The 19,089-nt window shown below is 43.9% G+C and overlaps 1 protein-coding gene across 1 annotated transcript in view; it reads right to left on the bottom strand.

The window, feature by feature from the left end:
* Positions 1-19,089, bottom strand: part of plcb1l (phospholipase C beta 1-like) — a 184,979-nt gene that overhangs the window by 26,310 nt on the left and 139,580 nt on the right. The window contains exons 14-20 of the mRNA XM_088324426.1: positions 11,732-11,912; positions 11,085-11,171; positions 8,035-8,105; positions 7,865-7,961; positions 7,710-7,794; positions 2,596-2,720; positions 2,380-2,534 (exon numbers count right to left, since the gene is read on the bottom strand). Coding sequence (XP_088180552.1) covers positions 2,380-2,534; positions 2,596-2,720; positions 7,710-7,794; positions 7,865-7,961; positions 8,035-8,105; positions 11,085-11,171; positions 11,732-11,912 — 801 coding nt within the window. The remainder of the gene's footprint in view (positions 1-2,379; positions 2,535-2,595; positions 2,721-7,709; positions 7,795-7,864; positions 7,962-8,034; positions 8,106-11,084; positions 11,172-11,731; positions 11,913-19,089) is intronic.

The following is a 19,089-nucleotide window of genomic DNA, read 5'->3' as shown; positions in this document are numbered from 1 at the left end:
ATCCGTGTTTTGACCCGGCCACAGAAACATCGTAGCACGATAAATGAATGAACAATGACAGCTCCTTCAGCGAAAAAATCTTGTTCATTGACTGACAACTGGGGGCTTGTGCAAAAGATGACCGTGCTGTTTGTGCATCATGCCTCGAGAGCGTTGTACCTCGCACGTCAAGTGTTAAACGTCATTACGAGATGAAACGTGAATTCAAGGCGTAGACATTAAAACGCGCTGTGTCCAGGTACGGCAAACAAACACAGACCCTAAAAATCTTTGTCACTGCTAAAAACACCACCACTGAAGCAAGTTATCACATTGCTCACTGCATAGCAAAGCACGGAAAACCATTTTTATCTGAGACCAAATCAGCTATTATTTCTGTTGCACTTGATTTCAAGTAGCCTTTTGCCTTGTTGCTGTTATTTCAAGTTTTGATGTTTTCATTGTTGATGAAGAATGGTTGATTCTTGTGGTCAAATGTTGAAGTCATGGATGTCTACAGGCCTTTCCACATGTCGCTCAGATGCATTTTTTAGTTTATTGATGAACAAGAATAGTGGAGGATAAATTGGTCAGTTATACTATTTTAATGTGTATCCATGTTGTATATTCAGACTGGTATAAAATTACGGCTCTTTCGGATATTAAAAAAAAAATGTTGATCTTGGTGTGGCACACTGATTTACAAGGACATTTGAAAGTGGCACCCCACACCGAAAAGGTTGTCGCGTATTTGATGTGTATTTTGTCATGTATTCATTTCAGTATATATTTTGTGGCGTATTTTGTCGTGAAATTTGTTATGTCTTTCTTTACTTGTTAACCAGTAGGTGAAAAGCTCAGCTAGTTTGACCTGCCCCCTCTTTTGAATAACATTTTGTTGTGGCATCCGTCATCTCGGCCCTTCAGCTCCACTCACGAGTCAGGTCATCACATCGTTCATCTGATGAAAACATACTGTAAACTGAACTGTGGATGTTGATACAGTAGATCCCCTGCCTTATGGTTATTTCACTTCATGGTGTGGAATAAGATGTTTCAGCACCTGCCACCTTTGCATCCACCCGCTACTCCACTCGACCAGCTCAAGTCACGTCATACAAAAGTACTCCTCTGCGAAAAATATTTGATCTGCCTGGAGCCTTCGTCGAAAAATGCTGGTGACTCCAAGAGCAGGTTGGCCCCTGGTGCTGTGGAATACTATGCCCTCTGAGAGTCGATCTGCGACCTCAGTGGAACTGTTGAAATCCAAGCTTAAAACACACTTCTATTCTATACCTTATGAATGACCTATATTTCATGTTGAAAATATCTGTGTATTATTTGTTATTGCAACATCCGTGGCAGCTTGGTCATCCTGGAAGCGGGATTACCTCATGTGCTGTCCCATCTCAAGGTTTCTTTATTTACCTCATGTTGAGGTTTTGAGTTTTTCCTTGCCCTCATGTAGGTTTTAGATCAGGCGATGGTTTAATAATAGTCTGTAGTCTGTACAGTCATTTGAACATTTTTGTGATGAAGGGATATACAAATTAACATGACTTGGCTTACTTGACCTGACAAAATACACCTGTGTTATTTTGTTCTTTTTGTGATTTATTGTTTTAATTGTCTGCTTCTATCTTCGGTGTTTTTGTCCCGTTTAAAATCTATACTTTGGATTACTTTCTATCCTAACATCAGGGGTTTTAACGCACAAAAATGCGTTTATTCAAGGAATCAACCGCTTGTCCTGAAGAATTGACCTGCCGGCGTGATGAGGGGGCCTATCGTGGATGAAGAGCCGGAGATAGCTAAGCGGCTAGCGGCGTTATAAGCCTTCGGTACCGTCCGTAATCATAGGAAATGTGAACTCTCTACCAAATAAGTCCGACGAACTGGCTGTGCTGGTGAAAAACATCAAAGCGTACAGGGAGTGCAGTTTGCTGTGTTTTATGGAAACATGGCTCACGTCTAGCATCCCAGACGCTAAAGTGGAGCTACCTAGCTTCAGCGCTACTAGGACACAAAGACACAAAAGCCTGCGGGAAGCGGAGCTGAGGTGGACTCGCTATCTACGTGAAGATGAGGGGGTGTAACCCTGGACACAAAGATTTCCATCTGCTGCAGGGACGTTAAACTTTTGGCCTAGCATGTGACGTCATCCACTCCACTGTTGCTTAACTACAACACAGCACCCCAAGGCCATCCTGTATCTTTCTATCTATCTAAAATACAAGAAAAAAACAAAATAAATACAGAAATATATAATCGACAAAACAAATGAAAAAAGGCATAAATATATGAATAAACTGCATTCATGTCATATCTTTATACATCCATTTATTTCTACCTATAGCAGGATCGGTTCTCTACATCCAGGTGTATAGTATCTTAGCTCACCTTAACAGAGAGCGTGTTGGCGACGATCCCGTCCACGGTGCTTTCGGTAAACGGATCGAAATGTTTATCGGGTCGCCGCATGAACTCGGGTTTGAGCCTGAAACCCGAGTTGCCGTTGTATTCGTACATGCCCAAGTTGAGCTGCATGGACAGGTCTAGGGGCAGTAACGAGATCAGTTTCAGGCTCTAGAACTTTGCAGGTCGTTAAGTTCTTACCGATGGTCTGGAAGTTGAGGGCCACCAGCTGGCAGCCTGCGTTCCAAAAGAGTTGAGGGTTGTAGTTGGACGAATCCACTCGGGTCCCTTTTGGGTAAATCCTGCTAAGCTGTAGTTTGTTGTATCTAATCAAGGTGAGCAAGGTTAAGGATGTTGTTACCTTGACTTGTAACCCTAATACACATTTTCGGTTTTAAATGAATATTTACTTGAAAAAGTGGAAATGGCATTTTTTCAAATTACAGTGGAACCTCGGTTTTCGAACGCTTCTCAGTTCGGACAAATCAGTGTTCGACCAAAAATTTCGAGAAATTCTTGCTTCCCTGTTCGGTCAAATAATCGGAGTTTGAACCCCGGTACGCTAGGGTGCGATGCTGAGCGGCGTACGGGTGTTTTAGCCCCTAAGTATGCCCCCGAAGAACGTCGGTGCAAGCAGGACAGGTGAAAAAAGACAAGCTGTTCGCACAACTTTTGCCTTTAAGAAAGACATAATAGCTAAATATGAAAGAGGTGTACGAATATCCGATCTTGCTAGTGAATACAGCATGGCTAAATCTAATATCAGTACGATAGTAAAGAATAAGGAGGCTGTGAAATCGAGTGATGCGGCTAAGGAAGTTAGCGCTACAAGCTAGCAACTGCCGCAAGTTTTGGAAGAGGTTGAAAAACTTTTGATGATTTTTTTCTCCCCACCGTCCACCACAAAGGTGATAAATCCTATTCATGATCCTTTTTTTTTTATTTTTACACGTTCATGTTAACGTAATCTTTCGTACGGAAGATTACAATAACGCGAACGTACGATTAGCCTCAGTTAGCTTTGTTTACGTAAAACATTCAGGGTGTTTGAATGGAGCTCCCTTTCCAATGAAGCGATAGTCACTTTTTGTCGGGACCTGGGTGCTAAATGACGTGTAAACGACCTGATTATTTTATTTTTACATGTTCATGTTAGCGTAATCTTTCGTACGGAAGATTATGCTAACGCGGACGTACGATTAGCCTGGGTTAGCTTCATGTTTACGTTCAAGGTAAACATTCAGGGTTTAAAACGATTTTACATTACTTTTAATGGGAAAAAACGATTTCGGTGATCGTACAAATCGGTTTTCGAACAGTGTTCTGGACCGGATTATGGTCAAGAACCGAAGTTCCACTGTAATAGTGTTTTTGTTCAAAACCCAGGCTTTGCTTGAAACTATAACCAAACCCCGACCTTTGCATAAAATATTTGAAACAAAATTGTCACTGAAAACCTACTTCTTGACATCAAGCACTTGTTTAAACCCCTAACGCTTTTATGAAAAACTGTCAATAATATCTGAGTCCAATTTAAAACCCTGCCTCGGACACTGATTGGCTCCCTGCCACTATTTAAACCCCTCTCTTTCTGTCACCGGTTGTCAGTCAGTCTGCGAACCTCAGTTCACGCTAGGCAAGGTTTCAGACCCTGACTCACTCCTGTTTTGGCCAAGTCTGTTTCCTGGCTTAGGCCCATTTTCTGAATCTCAACCACGTTTTTGCTCTCCTGTCCCGGTTACTGACCTGTTTTTTCCCGCTCCCGACACCGCCATCGCTCGCCACAGAAATATCACTTCCGCGTTTGAGCAACCAGCTCCCCGCGACCAGCGATCTCAGGATCGTGCTGTCACGGCTAGCATGGTCGCCGTGGCGACCGGTCTGCCCCGCCCCCTGGGCACCAGCTGAAGCAGATCTGCTAATTGCGTGTGTGCTACTTAAGGGTGGGTTGTGGGTTTTGCGGTTCCTGGCTCATCGCATTTTCTGATACACATTGTCCGTTCTGTTATGCCTGTCCTGTTAAGTTGAGTCGGAAGAAACCTGTGTTTGCGTGTTTTTGTTAAAACCTGTTTGTTCTGTCTTGTCCCTGAGTTTTGGACAACTTTTATTTTGGTAAATAAAGGTTTTGATCGTCACGCAATTGAGTTCTCCCTTCCTGCCTCCTGCCTCCGTTCTGGTCCGGTCACCCCTTCCACCTCGTGACAGAATGAGCCAGCCAACATTTGAACTCAGCGAACGATCCCAGCGCGATTTGGGGAGAGCTGTTTGGCAAGCACCCATTGAGGTAACCTTCCCTGCCCGTTCGAACCACGGCCCCCGGTCGTGGCCAATGCTGTGCCTCGAATGGGGTCCCGGGAGGATTTGACGCCTGCCAGTCCGACTCCCCTGCCTGTCCTGTTCGACTCCCCTGCCTATCTTGTTCGACTCCCCTGCCTGTCCTGTTCGACTCCCCTGCCTGTCCTGTTCGACTCCCCTGCCTGTCCTGTTCGACTCCCCGGCCTGTCCTGTGCGACTCCCTGGCCTGTCCTGTTCGACTCCCCGGCCTGTCCTGTTCGACTCCCCTGCCTGTCCTGTTCGACTCCCCGGCCTGTCCTGTTCGACTCCCCGGCCTGTCCTGTTCGACTCCCCGGCCTGTCCTGTTCGACTCCCCGGCCTGCCTGTTCGACTCCGCTGCCTGCCAGTCCGACTCCGACTCCGCTGCCTGCCAGTCCGACTCCGACTCCGCTGCCTGCCAGTCCGACTCCGACTCCGCTGCCTGCCAGTCCGACTGAGACTCCGCTGCCTGCCAGTCCGACTCCGACTCCGCTGCCTGCCAGTCCGACTCCGCTGCCTGCCAGTCCGACTCCGCTGCCTGCCAGTCCGACTCCGACTCCGCCGATTCTGCCTGTCCTGAGTCCGACTCTCCTGATTCTGCCTGTCCTGAGTCCGACTCTCCTGATTCTGCCTGTCCTGAGTCCGACTCTCCTGATTCTGCCTGTCCTGAGTCCGACTCTCCTGATTCTGCCTGTCCTGAGTCCGACTCTTCTGATTCTGCCTGTCCGACTCCCTTGTTTACCTGTCCCGTTTGCCGGTTCTGATTCTGTCCTGTTTTCCCCGGTTCTGCCTGTCTGTTTTCGCCTGTCCAGTTTGCCTGCCGAGTTCGATCGTCCGATGGCGCCTGCCTCTCCCCGTTCCTGCGTGTTCGGAGGAGGGAGCGGGGTTGCCCCAATCGAGAGCGTCGAACCATTCCGGGGTGCGAGGTAATAATTTTCTGTTTGGGACCTCAGGAGCTGTCCCTTAAAGGGGGGGCTCTGTCACGGCTAGCATGGTCGCCGCGGCAACCGGTCTGCCCCGCCCCCTTGGCACCAGCTGAAGCAGATCTGCTAATTGCATGTGTGCTACTTAAGGGTGGGTTGTGGGTTTTGCGGTTGCTGGCTCATCGCATTTTCTGATACACATTGTCCGTTCTGTTATGCCTGTCCTGTGAAGTTGAGTCGGAAGAAACTTGTGTTTATGCGTTTTTGTTAAAACCTGTTTGTTCTGTCTTGTCCCTGAGTTTTGGACAACTTTTATTTTGGTAAATAAAGGTTTTGATCGTCACGCAATTGAGTTCTCCCTTCCTGCCTCCTGCCTCCGTTCTGGTCCGGTCACCCCTTCCACCTCGTGACACGTGCGTGCAATCCTTTCCCTTCTTCCCAATAAAACTGAGAGAAACGTATGCAAGTGGGTCCTGTCTCTGTTTTGGTCTTGACAGTTAAAATGGCAATAAATTCCAAACTTGACCCTGGCTTTAAAAAGAAAATAGAACCCTGCCTTGAAACTATAATCTTTATGGTAAACACTATTTTTCAACCTTCACTCTACAATGCTTGAAAGCCATATTTCCAACCCTGAGTTTAATTTAAAAAACCTTACCCAAGCTTGAAACACAAATTTTAAAACCATATCATCACCGGCTTGAAATGTGGAATTTGACCCTAACTTGAAAGCAAAATCTAAATTGAGACCCTACTCTATACTCAAAAATCTAATTTGAAAAGACCATATTTCTTGTATACTTAAAAACCAAATTCGAAAACAAAAACCTTTCTTGACACTTGACCATATTGGAAACCTTTCTTAAAACCTATATTCCATCCATTCATTATCTGCGCCGATTATCATCAGTAGGGTCGCGGGGTGCTGGAGCACATCCAAGCTATTCTCGGGAACTGGGCAGGAGACACCCTGAACTGGTTGCCAGCCAGTCGCATTCACACCTAGGGACAATTCGGTTAGGCCAATTAACCTGACACCGGAGTGCCCGGAGGAAACCCACGCAAGCACGGGAAGAACATGCAAACTCCGCACGGGGAGGCTGCGGTAGCTGGACTTCAACCCTGAACATCCTACCCACTGTGCCGCCATCTACCCTATATTGATATATATTCATTTCAAAATGCAAACTTTTCTCGAAACCTAGACTGAAAACCACTATCTGAAACCACTATACTTTCTTGAAACCTCTATCTTAAAAAAAACTAACACAAAACCGAAAACCTTAATACCCAAACATAAACCTTTCTTGAAACTCTTCCTATACTGAAAACCTTAATAAGAAACCACACACATCCTAAATTCCTCCTAAGTTAAAATCCCCATTTGAAACTTTACTGTCACGGTTGCCATGGCGCCCAATTGGCCCCGCCCATGTGGCGCCAGCTGCGGCTCGTATACAGATTGGCTTTCTGTCTATTTAAGCTCAGTGCTCTCACTCTTCCCTTGTCAGTCCGTCAACGAACCACTGCCGCGCAAGACGTGGGTTCTGCCTCGGTCCTGTTTCTGTTGGTATTTCCTGTCTGGTACTGATGCCGTTTATTTTGTCCAGTTTAATATCGATTTCCAGTTCCTTCCCCTGCCTATTTTTGTCCTGTTTATTATTCTCTCCAGTTTTCGTTCCCGTCTAGTTGGTCCTGTTTAATTTCGATTTCCTGCTTCGATATCAATCCTGTCTGTCCCGTCCTGTCCGGTATCAACCCCATCCGTCCGATATCTGCTCGGGCAATTGGTATCGATCTCGTCGGCCTCTGGCTTTCTGTCTTTCCACGCCAGACCGCTACCTAACGTGCATGACTCCCCATTTCCCATAAAATAAAACACTTGTGTGAGAAATGTCACGCATTTGGGTCCTGATCCTGTTCATGACACTTACACCGGTCAAAATCCTGAAATCTGAATTCCAATTTGAAACCATAAAGTGTGTATTAATTTAAAACCCAACACTTGAGTGAAAAAATAAGAACCTTCAATATTTCATTGAAACCCGAATTTTGGGAGTTTGAAATGAACAAGGATACTCCACAAACTCTACAGGAGACTTGGTGAGCTGCTCCAAAGCCTTTGTCTCCACAAATGATGACATCTGGTAGCTCCGACTCGTTTCTGCGCACATGTAACCAAATCAGAAAGCTATAAAAGTCCTCAAAAATTAAAAAAAAACCCACTCACGTACTTTTGGACGCCTCAAAGCTGTTGAATTTGACAGGTTGGATATAAATGACCAAGTTGGACATTTCTTCAGTGGCGAAGGCCTCGCTACCTGCCGTGCCCTGAAAAGCACCACATGCTGTCTTGTCAATACTAAAAATGAACACTGGGAGGCAGCGTTGGCACGTCTCCCACCTCGTCCATGGAGCCCTTTTTGCAGTCGTCGTCATCGTCGTCTTCGTCTTCGCTCTCTGCTTCCACTTCACCTTCAAGAGAGGAGAACATCAAATCGGTTGGCATGATGCTAGAATAACCAAGTGTTAAGTCAAGTCATGTTTATTTGTGACGCCCTTAATCACAAGGATTCTCCAAGGGCTGCACAGACCACAGATTATTGCAAACTACAGACTATTATTACACCAAACCCTGATCTGAAACCTACATGAGGGCAAGGAAAAACCCAAAAACCTCAGTCAAGTCTTGCCATGTTTATTTGTGATGCCCCTTAATCACAAGGAGTCTAAAAGGGCTGCACAGTCCACAGATTTTTGCAAACTACGAACTGTTATTACACCCTCCCCTGATCTAAAACCTACATGAGGGCAAGGAAAAACTCAAAACCTCAGTCAAGTCATATTTATTTGTGACGCCCTTAATCACAAGAAGTCTCAAAGGGCTGCACAGACCACAGATTATTGCAGACTACAGACTATTATTACACCATCCCCTGATCTAAAACCTACATGAGGGCAAGGAAAAACTCAAAACCTCAGTCAAGTCATGTTTATTTGTGATGCCCTTAATCACAAGGAGCCTCAAGGGCTTCACAGACCACAGACTGTTGTAAACTACAGACCATTATTACACCATGATCTGAAACCTAGATGAGGGCAAGGAAAAACCCAAATCCTCAGTCAAGTCTTGTCATGTTTATTTGTGACGCCCTTACTCACGAAGAGCCTCAAAGGGCTGCAGAGTCCAAAGATTATTGCAAACTAGGGACTATTATTACACCATGATCTAAAACCTACATGAGAGCAGGGAAAAACTCAAAAACTTCAAAATGAAAAAACCTTGAGAAGGGATCGCACATGAGATCATCCCCCTTCCAGGATGACCAGGCTGCAACGCATGTTGCAATAGAATAGAATGGAATAGAATATACCTTTATGGTCATTGTTGCAACATGGGATATATTGTGACAACGAAATTGGACGTGGAGTTCCACATTTTACAGTGAGAATAAAGAAAACAAAGAGATAAAGGAACAAAGAACAAGCAATAACAAACAATACAGCGATACATGGGAGTTATCATTTCATGTTATTATTAGTATTCTTATATTTGGTTAATTCTGTACATTACTGCTTCTGCAGTATGTCAATTTAAGATTAAAAAAAATAACTCTGTTACCAATTTGTGTGCAAATAAACAAGGACACAAACTTCTAAATTTGGCGTGGCATTCCTACCGAGGGCAGAAAATACTATTACTGCGGAAAATGATAACGTGTTGATTTATAGTCGCTGGTATCTTACACAGCACACACAATCAAACATAATACATTATCTAAATCAAGGGTCACCAACACTAGAATCACTTAGAGAAAACTTAGACACACTTAGAAACTGAGAACTACTTTTTTTGTTAGCACAAAGGGAAACCAGTTTCATATGCAGTTCTTAAATAACAGTTTGTTTGTACTGTGTTATTAGCAGGTAATTACAGAAACGTGGTTGAAATAGGCCCTATATGGACACTCAGTGATTTACATGTATAATTTTCTGCTTATATTAGAGTATTCTCCATTCAGGGATGTTGAGTTTTTCTTTGCCCGCATGTAGGTTTTAGATCAGGGGATCATGTCATAATAGTCTGTAGTTTGCAATGGTCTGTGGTCTGTGCAGCTCTTTGAGACTCTTTGTCATTAAGGGCGTCACAAATAAACATGACAAGACTTGACTTGACTGAGGTTTTTGAGTTTTTCCTTGCCCTCATGTAGGTTTTAGATCAGGGGATGGTGTCATAATAATCTGTGGTTTGCAATAATCTGTGGTTTGTGCAGCCATTTGAGACTCCTTGTGATAAAGGGCTATACAGATAAACATGACTTGACTTGAGGTTTTTGAGATTTTCCTTACCCTCATGTAGGTTTTAGATCAGGGGATGGTGGCATAATAGTCTGTGGTTTGCAATAATCTGTGTTCTGTGCAGCCATTTGAGACTCCTTGTGATTAAGGGCATCACAAATAAACACGACTTAACGTGACTTGACTGAGGTTTTTGAGTTTTTCCTTGCCCTCATGTAGGTTTTAGATCAGGGGATGGTGTCATAATGGTCTGTAGTTTTCAATAGTCTGTGGTCTATGCAGCCCTTTGAGACTCCTTGTGATAAAGGGAGTCACAAATAAACATGACTTGACTTGACTTATTTTAAAATTAACTCGGACGGATTGATCATGTATCTAAAGGCACCAATCATGTCAATGATTTCTCAAAGCCAAATTCCTAGAAAATCACAATGACCCATCACTGGCGAGCTATATTCAGAACATGTCAGGTGTTCTTATGGGGCTACCTGGTGCTTACAGACAAAACTTGTGTGATTCCTGATGTAGATAGTAAAAAGATAAAAGTCCACAATTTGGATTTTCACAAAAATGGCAGTGGGAAAAGTTCTTCAAGTTCCTGTTGCAAAACTATCCATCCATTATCTCCACCGCTTATCCCCAGTAGGGTCACGAGGGTGCTGGAGCGCATCCCAGCCCTCTTCGCTCATTTACACCTAGAGACAATTTGGACCAGCCAATTAACTTGACATGCGATGTTTTTGGGATGTGGGAGGAAACCGGAGTGCCCGGAGCAAACCCAGACAGGCACAGGAAGAACATGCAAACTCCACATAGGGAGTCTGCGGTAGCTGGACTTGAACTCTAAACCTTTGCACCGTGGGGCTGCGCACTAGCCACCCATGCTGCCTGTTGCAAAACGGATCAAAAGTGCCCATTCCTTTCTTTAAAATTTTCAAAAAGTAGACACATCTAGACTATACGTTCTAAATAAACCAAAGAAGAAATCCATTACGTAAAACAAAAACAACAAAAAAATCTACTTCCTGCGATGTAATGGGGCTTCTCTTACTCTTTGGAAATAATGCCAACCGCCTAGGTCTTTGGGGCACCACTTTTTGTGGTGTGTCATGGGCAAGTAAGAAAGTTCAATAAAAAGAATCCACCAGGACTCACCGATGGACTTCCTTCCTTGTGGCCTAAGGGTGAGCTCAGCACCCTCTACTGGCTGGGAAGACTCGGTCGCATCATCCTTTGTGGACCCTATTAAAAAAATAACAAAGAACTGTCATGATGACTGATTACATACACCTGAGCCCGCTCGTTTGGCACCAGCCGCTGCTGGCTACCTGATTGGTTCCCCGTCCTACTAAAGCTCAGTCCTTTCACTCACCTGTTGTCAGTCCGTCAGCAAAATTCTGTTTTCACAAGGCAAGCATTTTTTGACTCTGACTCCGGTCAGTCCCGTTTTTCACCCGTTTTCCACCCGTCCGTTCCTGTTTGTCTCCGGCTAACGACCCGGTTTTTGATCCCAACCACGTTCTGATCTCCAATCCCGGCTAACGACCCGTTTTTCCGTCTACTACGCTACGATCCCCCATTCCAGAAGATCCGCATTCGGAACAATACACTTGTGATTAACGTACGCATTTGGGTCCTTCTTCCGTTCTGGTCGTGACAAGAACAAAAAGATGAAAAAAAACTGTCATTCGATACCTAAACATATGGCGCCAATAAAGCCAACAGGCTTCTATTTGGTCGTTTACTTTCATATCTTTTGTCGGTTTCAAGCTAGCATAAAATGTAACAATTCCAAGCGGTACCGGCTCCGGGCGAGGATGGCTCGCAGACGCTGGACGAATCGCTGCAGGTGTTTGAAACTTGTTCCGACAATTTCTTCTTGGCGCTTCCGTCGGACGACTTCTTGTGGTGTTTCTTCTTGTTCTTTACCAGGATTTTGCCCATCAGCTCCATCGGGCTTGGGAGTGGCACGCCCGACTCCAGCTAGACGCAAGGGAAAAGGATAAATTGTCAAGAATCGGAACAGGATCAAGACCCAAAGGCTTGTCGTTTCTCACACAAGGAAATGGGGAGTCATGCATGTTAGGCAGCAGTCTGGCGTGGAATGATAGGAAGCCAGAGGCCGATGAGATATTGGACAGAAGGGGTCAATACCGGACAGGATGGGACAGACAGGATTGATACCAAAACAGGATATCGAAAACAAACAGGACAAACTGGACGGGAACGAAACTGGAAACCGATATTAAACAGGACAAAACAAACGGGAACAATACCGGACAGGGAATACCCAAAGGAAATAGGGCCGAGTCAAAACCCACGTCTTGCGGGGCAGAGGTTCGTTGACATACTGACAAAGGGTGAGTGAGAGCACTGAGCTTAAATAGAAGGGAAGACAATCTGACAACGAGCCGCAGCTGGCGCCACACGGGCGGGGTCAATTGGGCGCCATGGCAACCGTGACACACAGGTTTAATTACAGGCTCCTCTAAGTTAAATGTCAAAGTCTTTTTGGGCAACACACTGCTGGTCCTTGCATGCACGAGTTCCTTTTAGCTGGAAATAATGGCCAAAAAAGAACAACCAGGCCTAACAGAAGTGCGCTTTGCCAGTGACCAGCAATTGTGGATAATGGATCGCGGCTGTTCGAGTGCAATTTATTTTAGGCTAACGAATAGAATTACAGCAAAAAAAGAGCTGCCAGTCCTGACAAAAATACACTCTGCCCTCCTCCTCTTGCGGCAATATGCGTTCAAGGATAATGGATCTGAACCCCTAATACCCCCAATAAGCAGGTTAGCGTCTTACATGGCTGCAATACAAGGCCACTATTGGGAAATTGGGGCGGCAGTAGCTCAGGAGGTAGAGCGCTCGTCTTGGGATCAAGGGATCCCAGTTCGAATCCAGGCTCGTCCGTGTTACTTGTCGAAGTGTCCTTAGGTAAGACACTGAACCCCTAATACCCCCAATAAGCAGGTTAGCGTCTTACATGGCTGCAATACAAGGCCGCTATTGGGAAATGTGGAGCACATTGTAAAGCGCTATATAAATGCAGATCAAATGCAGATCATGTCAAAATCCACATCTTGCGGGGCAGAGGTTTGTTGACGTACTGACAAAGGAAGAGTGAGAGCACTGAGACCTAAAGCCAATCTCAACAAGCTGCAGCTGGTGCCACACGAGCGGGGCCAATTGGGCGCCATGGCAACCGTGAAATAAATGATAACTCCAAAACCCCCAAAACAAACAACACAATAAAAATGAAGAGAGGGTTGCAAGATATTGATAATTATGGTGTCCTATTTTTAAAATGTTTCCTAAATCAAACTAAAACAAGTGATGGGTGGTAATGCCAAGATCTAGCATATACCTGTCCTCCAGAGGGTGCCAAGAGTCAAAGGGACCAGCCAGCCCACACACCTGGTCCCTATTACACACACCTAACTAAAGAAACACGTATTTAGGGACTGTGCTGACAGCAGAGGCTGTTGGATTATTCTCTTTAACTTCCATGTCGAAAATAAAAGGCTTGTGTGAGAACGTTGCGCGTTTGGGTCCTGATCCTGTTCTGGTTTATGACACTTTCGCTGTTTTGTGCGAACTATGAAAGGTACCACAAAATTCCTTCTACCTACTCTAGACAAAAACCTTTTTTTGCCTTTTTTGGGTTCACAAATCAAAATTATTGGGATTAAGTTCTGTCACATAACTGTCTCTTTAACTCAAGCAAAATATTCCTTAGTCGTTCTGCAAGCATGTCTAGGAGGGCATCATCTAAGTTAATGGCTTTCCTTTGACAAATGCTTGAAAATATTCCCTCCGGGCACAATCCATCAGTTGTAACTGTTCTTCCGGAGTGGGGGATCGTAGAGTAGCAGACGGAAAAACAGTTCGTTAGCCGAGACGGGAGATCGGAACGTGTTAGGGAAAAAAAAAAAAAACGGGTCGTTAGCCGGGACGGGAGATCAAAACGTGGTCGGGGTCAAAAAACGGGTCGTAGCAGATGACAATTATTTTCAAGACGGCAACGAAAAGAGCAAGGTGTTCATTTTTGCAGCCACTTTTCGCATATGAGATCCGACGCTTTCCCGAATTGGCATTCTCGGCGTGGAGCGCATTGATTTATACCCTAAATTACTTAGGCCAGTTCAATTTACCTCGGCTGCCCTGCGCGCCGCAAACACTTTTTCTTTTGTAATAAAAAAGAATGAAGTCTGGTGCGTCAGAAGCCTGCTTTGGTTGAAAAAAATTATAAATATATCACTGTTTCAAATTCTGGCACATTTTAAGTGTCCTTGTGAGTGTTTTTATACGGGATGGAAAACAAGGGGCAGAATTTTCCAGTCACTTTTGATTAAAATCATAAATCATAACAGGGGATCGGTTGGAATGATGTCATAGGACGGGTCTTGGGCGGGTTTTAACAAAGAAAATAAAAGACACCCTTAAGGGCAGCAGAGGTTGGATTACAGAGCTAAATTGCCAAACATTGGACTACATGTGGTAAAATCAGTGGTCGGCCGTCAGGGCCTGCAAGGCCTTCTCTGCTGACCTAGACAATATCTGAATCATGAGATGTGCAAGTGCTGCCCTACTAACAAACTAAACGTTCGTAAGTTGAATTCGTTCGTAAGTTGCTTCAGTGTCACGGTTGGCATGGCGCCCAATTGGCCCCGCCCGTGTGGCACAAGCTGTAGCTTGTTGCTGGATTGGCTCCCTGTCAGTATTTAAACTCTGTCCTGTCAGTCCTCTTTTGTCGGTCCGTCTGAGAATCTCAGTTTTTACACGACAAGCCCTTTTTTGCCTGACCTGTTTTTTGCTTCTGTTTTCTCCCGTTACGATCTGTTTTGATCTCGACCACGTCTACTCTCCTCTCCTGGCTTTCGACTTGTTTCCGATCCCGATCACGTTTTTTGCTCTTCTTTCCTGGCTACTGACCTGGTTTTTTCCACTCCTGACACGGCCATCGCTCGCCACAGAAATACCACTTTTGCGTCCGAGCAACCTGCTCCCCGCGACCAGCGATCTCCATGTCATGTGTGCAATCCTTTCCCTTCTTCCCAATAAAACTGAGAAACGTTACGCGAGTGGGTCCTGTCTCTGTTCTGGTCCCGACATTCAGTGCTATATTTTGTATGTTTAATGTTTATATAAGTATGTTTAAGGCTTGTATAAGTAACCAGTATTGTTTTGTACTAAAAAATAAACATTTCATAAAATAATGTACTCTATTAAGATAATCCTCCTCCAGGGTAAAAAGTGGCTGAAATAAAGGGATTTTATCAACCGCATAAAGCTTTCATATTTCAATTTCATTTCAAAAGAAACGTCTCGCCTCTTCTTTACACTTTACACCAGCCATATTGAATGGATGCTCAAGATATTAAACAATAAAAATGTCAATGTTCTTAGCGCGCTGGAGATACAGTATTGAATGTTTACACACGAATTAGGAAGAGGAACACGGATTTCTTCTTCGAGGTGGATGCTGGGTGACCTCTCACAGTGCCACCACACACCGGTAGCAGTGGAAAAAGCAATACAGTACTGTCCTGTACTTGGAAATAGGTGCGTGTGTATTTTTCGACATCCTGAAAAAAATGATAGTTCCTACCATTTATCGTAAGTCGAATGGTCGTAAGTAGGGGAGCGTCTGTAATTTAAGTCTATGCATCGAAATAATTCCAGATTGTCTGTCAGCTTACTTTTATTGTTTTCCCCCTGTTTGCACTGCTTCCACTACTTTCAAATTGAAGCATCCACCTAATCATTTCATCCGTTATTTGTTGCCAGGGTCAGAAATTTCCCTGGAGGCCTTCACAAGCAGATCTGCAGGCTCTCCTGATGCATAAGAAGTAATGTTGATCAAACTGTTGGTTTAACCAATCAGATTTTGAGTTGGTGACATCTCGGCCTTCTTGCAGGTGAAAGGAAATGTCACTAAATCATAATCACGTTTATTTTTTTCCCCTTTATAGTGAACTTTTAACTCATTTAAACAATGAACTTTTTTATACTAAAGGGATTTTAATGTCAAGCAAATCTTCAAAAAACACAGAAAATACTAATTAAAAATATTAACTTTTCAGTGCAACAACAAATAAACGATGGAATAAAAGAATAATCTTTACATTTGTTGTGTAAAAAAATGTATCTCTGACAATCAGGAACATATGGAAACGACATAATCCATAAAATATAGTTTGTATAATAATAACTTTTGTTTTGTTGAAATTTCTGCTGAAATATGTTTGTATAGTTTGTGTATGAGTGACCTGCAATGACGAGTCCAACAGCGCCACCTGCTGGTATGGGGTATGGTTTAGTTTAGCTTCTGATTTTATGACCGGAAGGTGGATATTGTTAGCAGTCTCCAGAGCGCTGCTAACGGTAAGCAACAATCTTTTGGTGCTCAGCAAAAAGGTACCGTATTTTCCGCACTATAAGGCGCACATAAAATCTGATTTTTTTTAAAAAAGCTGACTATGCGCCTTATATTCCGGTGCGCCTTATATATGGATCAATATTGAATTGCAAGGTCTCGCAACAAAGAGAAGCAGCATTTTTTCGCGTAGAAAAATATTAAACAACGATTCTCTTTAATTTGTGCGTTTGTATAAAGACCCTGAAATGGCTCCTATTAAGAGACACGCTCACAACGCAGAGTTTAAACTCAAGGCGATCAGTCGCGCAGTAGAACACGGAAATAGAGCAACAACAATTGGAGGAAGCATGAGGATAAGCTGCGCCAAGTAAGGAAGACTAAACAAAGTTTCTGTGACAATAAAAGCGAGATGGCCACAGTTAGAGGACACACTTGAACAGTGGGTTGTTGAACAAAGAGCAGCAAGTAGAAGTGTCAGTACAATAACTATTCGAATGAAGGCAACAGCGCTGGCACGGGAACTTAACATTAAAGAATTCAGTGGTGGTCCTACTTGGTGTGTGTTTACATTTTACATTTTACAGTTATTATGTTATTGCTTTATTGTTATTGTTTTGCACTTGTTGTTTTTGCACATTACGAGTGTCACAATATTGCGATTGCACTAACGTTTAATTTACCATAAGAGTATCAGACTTTTTTTTGCGTGTTGACTAAATGGAGGAAAAGTAAAATGTTATGCCTTGCTGTTGTTCAAAGATGTTAAAGATGTGTCACGAAAATGCTTTACCTCAGAGAAAATAATAAAACGGCTGTTTATTCATTTTGGGAGTGAATGGAGTTGTGGAAAGCTTGTTTGTTATCTATTAATAAAGTTTGACTGACCTATCTGACTGTTTTGTTGACATTCCCTTTAGCGCGGCACCATCTAATGGTTGCATAACGTAACTACATCCTCTACTGTAGCCACGTCAAGTTAAGTCACATTTATTTATATAGCCTTTAATCACAAAAATGTCTCGAAGGACTGCACAGGATTACAATTACAAAATTGCACAATTACCTGATCTTAAACCAGCATGCACTCATAGCGCCTTATAATGCGGTGCGCCTTATGTATGGAAAAAGTTTAAAAATATATCATTCATTGAAGGTGCGCCTTATAGCATGGTGCGCCTTATAGTGCGGAAAATACGGTAATTGAAAAAATTAAAACCACAACTGACAAATCTCGCAACATACTCAGTAATGTAATTGATGTTTTCGAGCTGTTTGGATTCATTTTTGTTTTGTTTCTGTCGCCATTTATGTTAGTTTTGCCGTACGTTGTACTCGACTGAAATGCTAATTTCCCTCATAGATGTCGAGAACCAGCGGAGGTGCTAATCACATGGTGTGTGCATGTTGTGTCGCTGATTGCATCGTGCTGCTAACGCAACTGGAATAAAAGCCTCATCATCCAGTCCAGCCTGAATGTGGATCCTTGGTGGGATAGGTACACTGCGGTGACATATAGTCAAAAAAAATACAGTCAACATAGAATCCATAAAAAAAAAAACATTCATATTGACCAATCACAAGAGAAAAAAAAGCATCTAGAGGGGTAGGGAGCATGTTTTTGTCAGCTCATAGAGTTATCACACGCCCGTCAATATCGAAACTCATCTCCAAAGAGGGGGATGACACTTAACACAGAAAAACAACAGCGACCAGATGATGAAAGTACTGCATCTGAGTCAGATCAGGAGGATTCTCCTGAAACTGATACCCTGGAAACCAGTACCCCTACTCAAAACAATCAGCCTGGTGAAGGATTGTATACATTTGACTATAAAGGATTTTATACGATTGACTCATAATGCAATGAAGATTTTCACTTTGTAGGCTTTAGTTCGATGACAGGACAGACTGTTCCAAATGCAGAATATTTTGTCTAGTTCTGTTGATAACAGGACTCTGACGGAGGACGGCAGGTGTTGTTTTGAGAAACGCTCGCCGTTGTTTTGAGTACCACCGACATTGGGATGCTCTTCTACGAGATGGTGAAGCCCAGGGGGCTTCCTTGGCACGCCCATGGGAGGAGTCGGCACGCCATTAAGCGGGGAGAAGATGGCCAATAGGAGAAGGCTAAAGGACTTCAGAAGAAGGCTTCATACAGACTCCAACGTCACGAATTCGGCAGTTTTCGATGGATTACACTTAGTTAAATTTTTAGGGAAAGTAAATCTGCCTCTGTGTGGAAATGTCGGCTTCCTGTTCATCTTTTCCCTCAAGAAACGAGCATGCATCAATTGTTGGGTGATTTTAGGTTGTGTTTGGTTAATGGAGTCAGATAACTAAGTCGAACCATTTGGTAAACGGTACATTTTGATATCTAATTCCCAACACTGGAAAGGGATGAGCGCCGCCAGGCTGTACTTGCCCAAGACACACCAGAGGAAGTGGTGCCTTTATGACACAGGTATTTAAGGCATCTGTGCACCGTGAATGGATGAATTTCAGATGATTACCATTATTTATCTGGTCATCAGCTCGGTGGCCTTGGACGCAGGGGCGCCCTGGGAGGTTGCTGGTTCGAGCCTCGCCCAGGTCATACCTAAGACGACATTGGTATCCATTGCCTCCCTGCTTGGTGCTCTGCATTAGGGGTTGGAATTGGGGGGTTGGGTCACCTAATGACTCCCAACAAGTGGTTATAACACATCAGTTGGGTTGAGCAAGGGGGCTGGGAATCCCCTGCTCTGTATCAATCTCCCAGAAAGAGTCAAGAATGTG

The sequence above is a fragment of the Urocampus carinirostris genome, chromosome 20, assembly GCF_059441175.1.
Source record: "Urocampus carinirostris isolate Australia breed hairy pipefish chromosome 20, RoL_Ucar_1.0, whole genome shotgun sequence".
Classification (NCBI taxonomy): Eukaryota; Metazoa; Chordata; class Actinopteri; order Syngnathiformes; family Syngnathidae; genus Urocampus; species Urocampus carinirostris.
The sequence above is the reverse complement of the archived record's forward strand: the minus strand, read 5'-3'. Positions and strand labels throughout refer to the sequence as shown.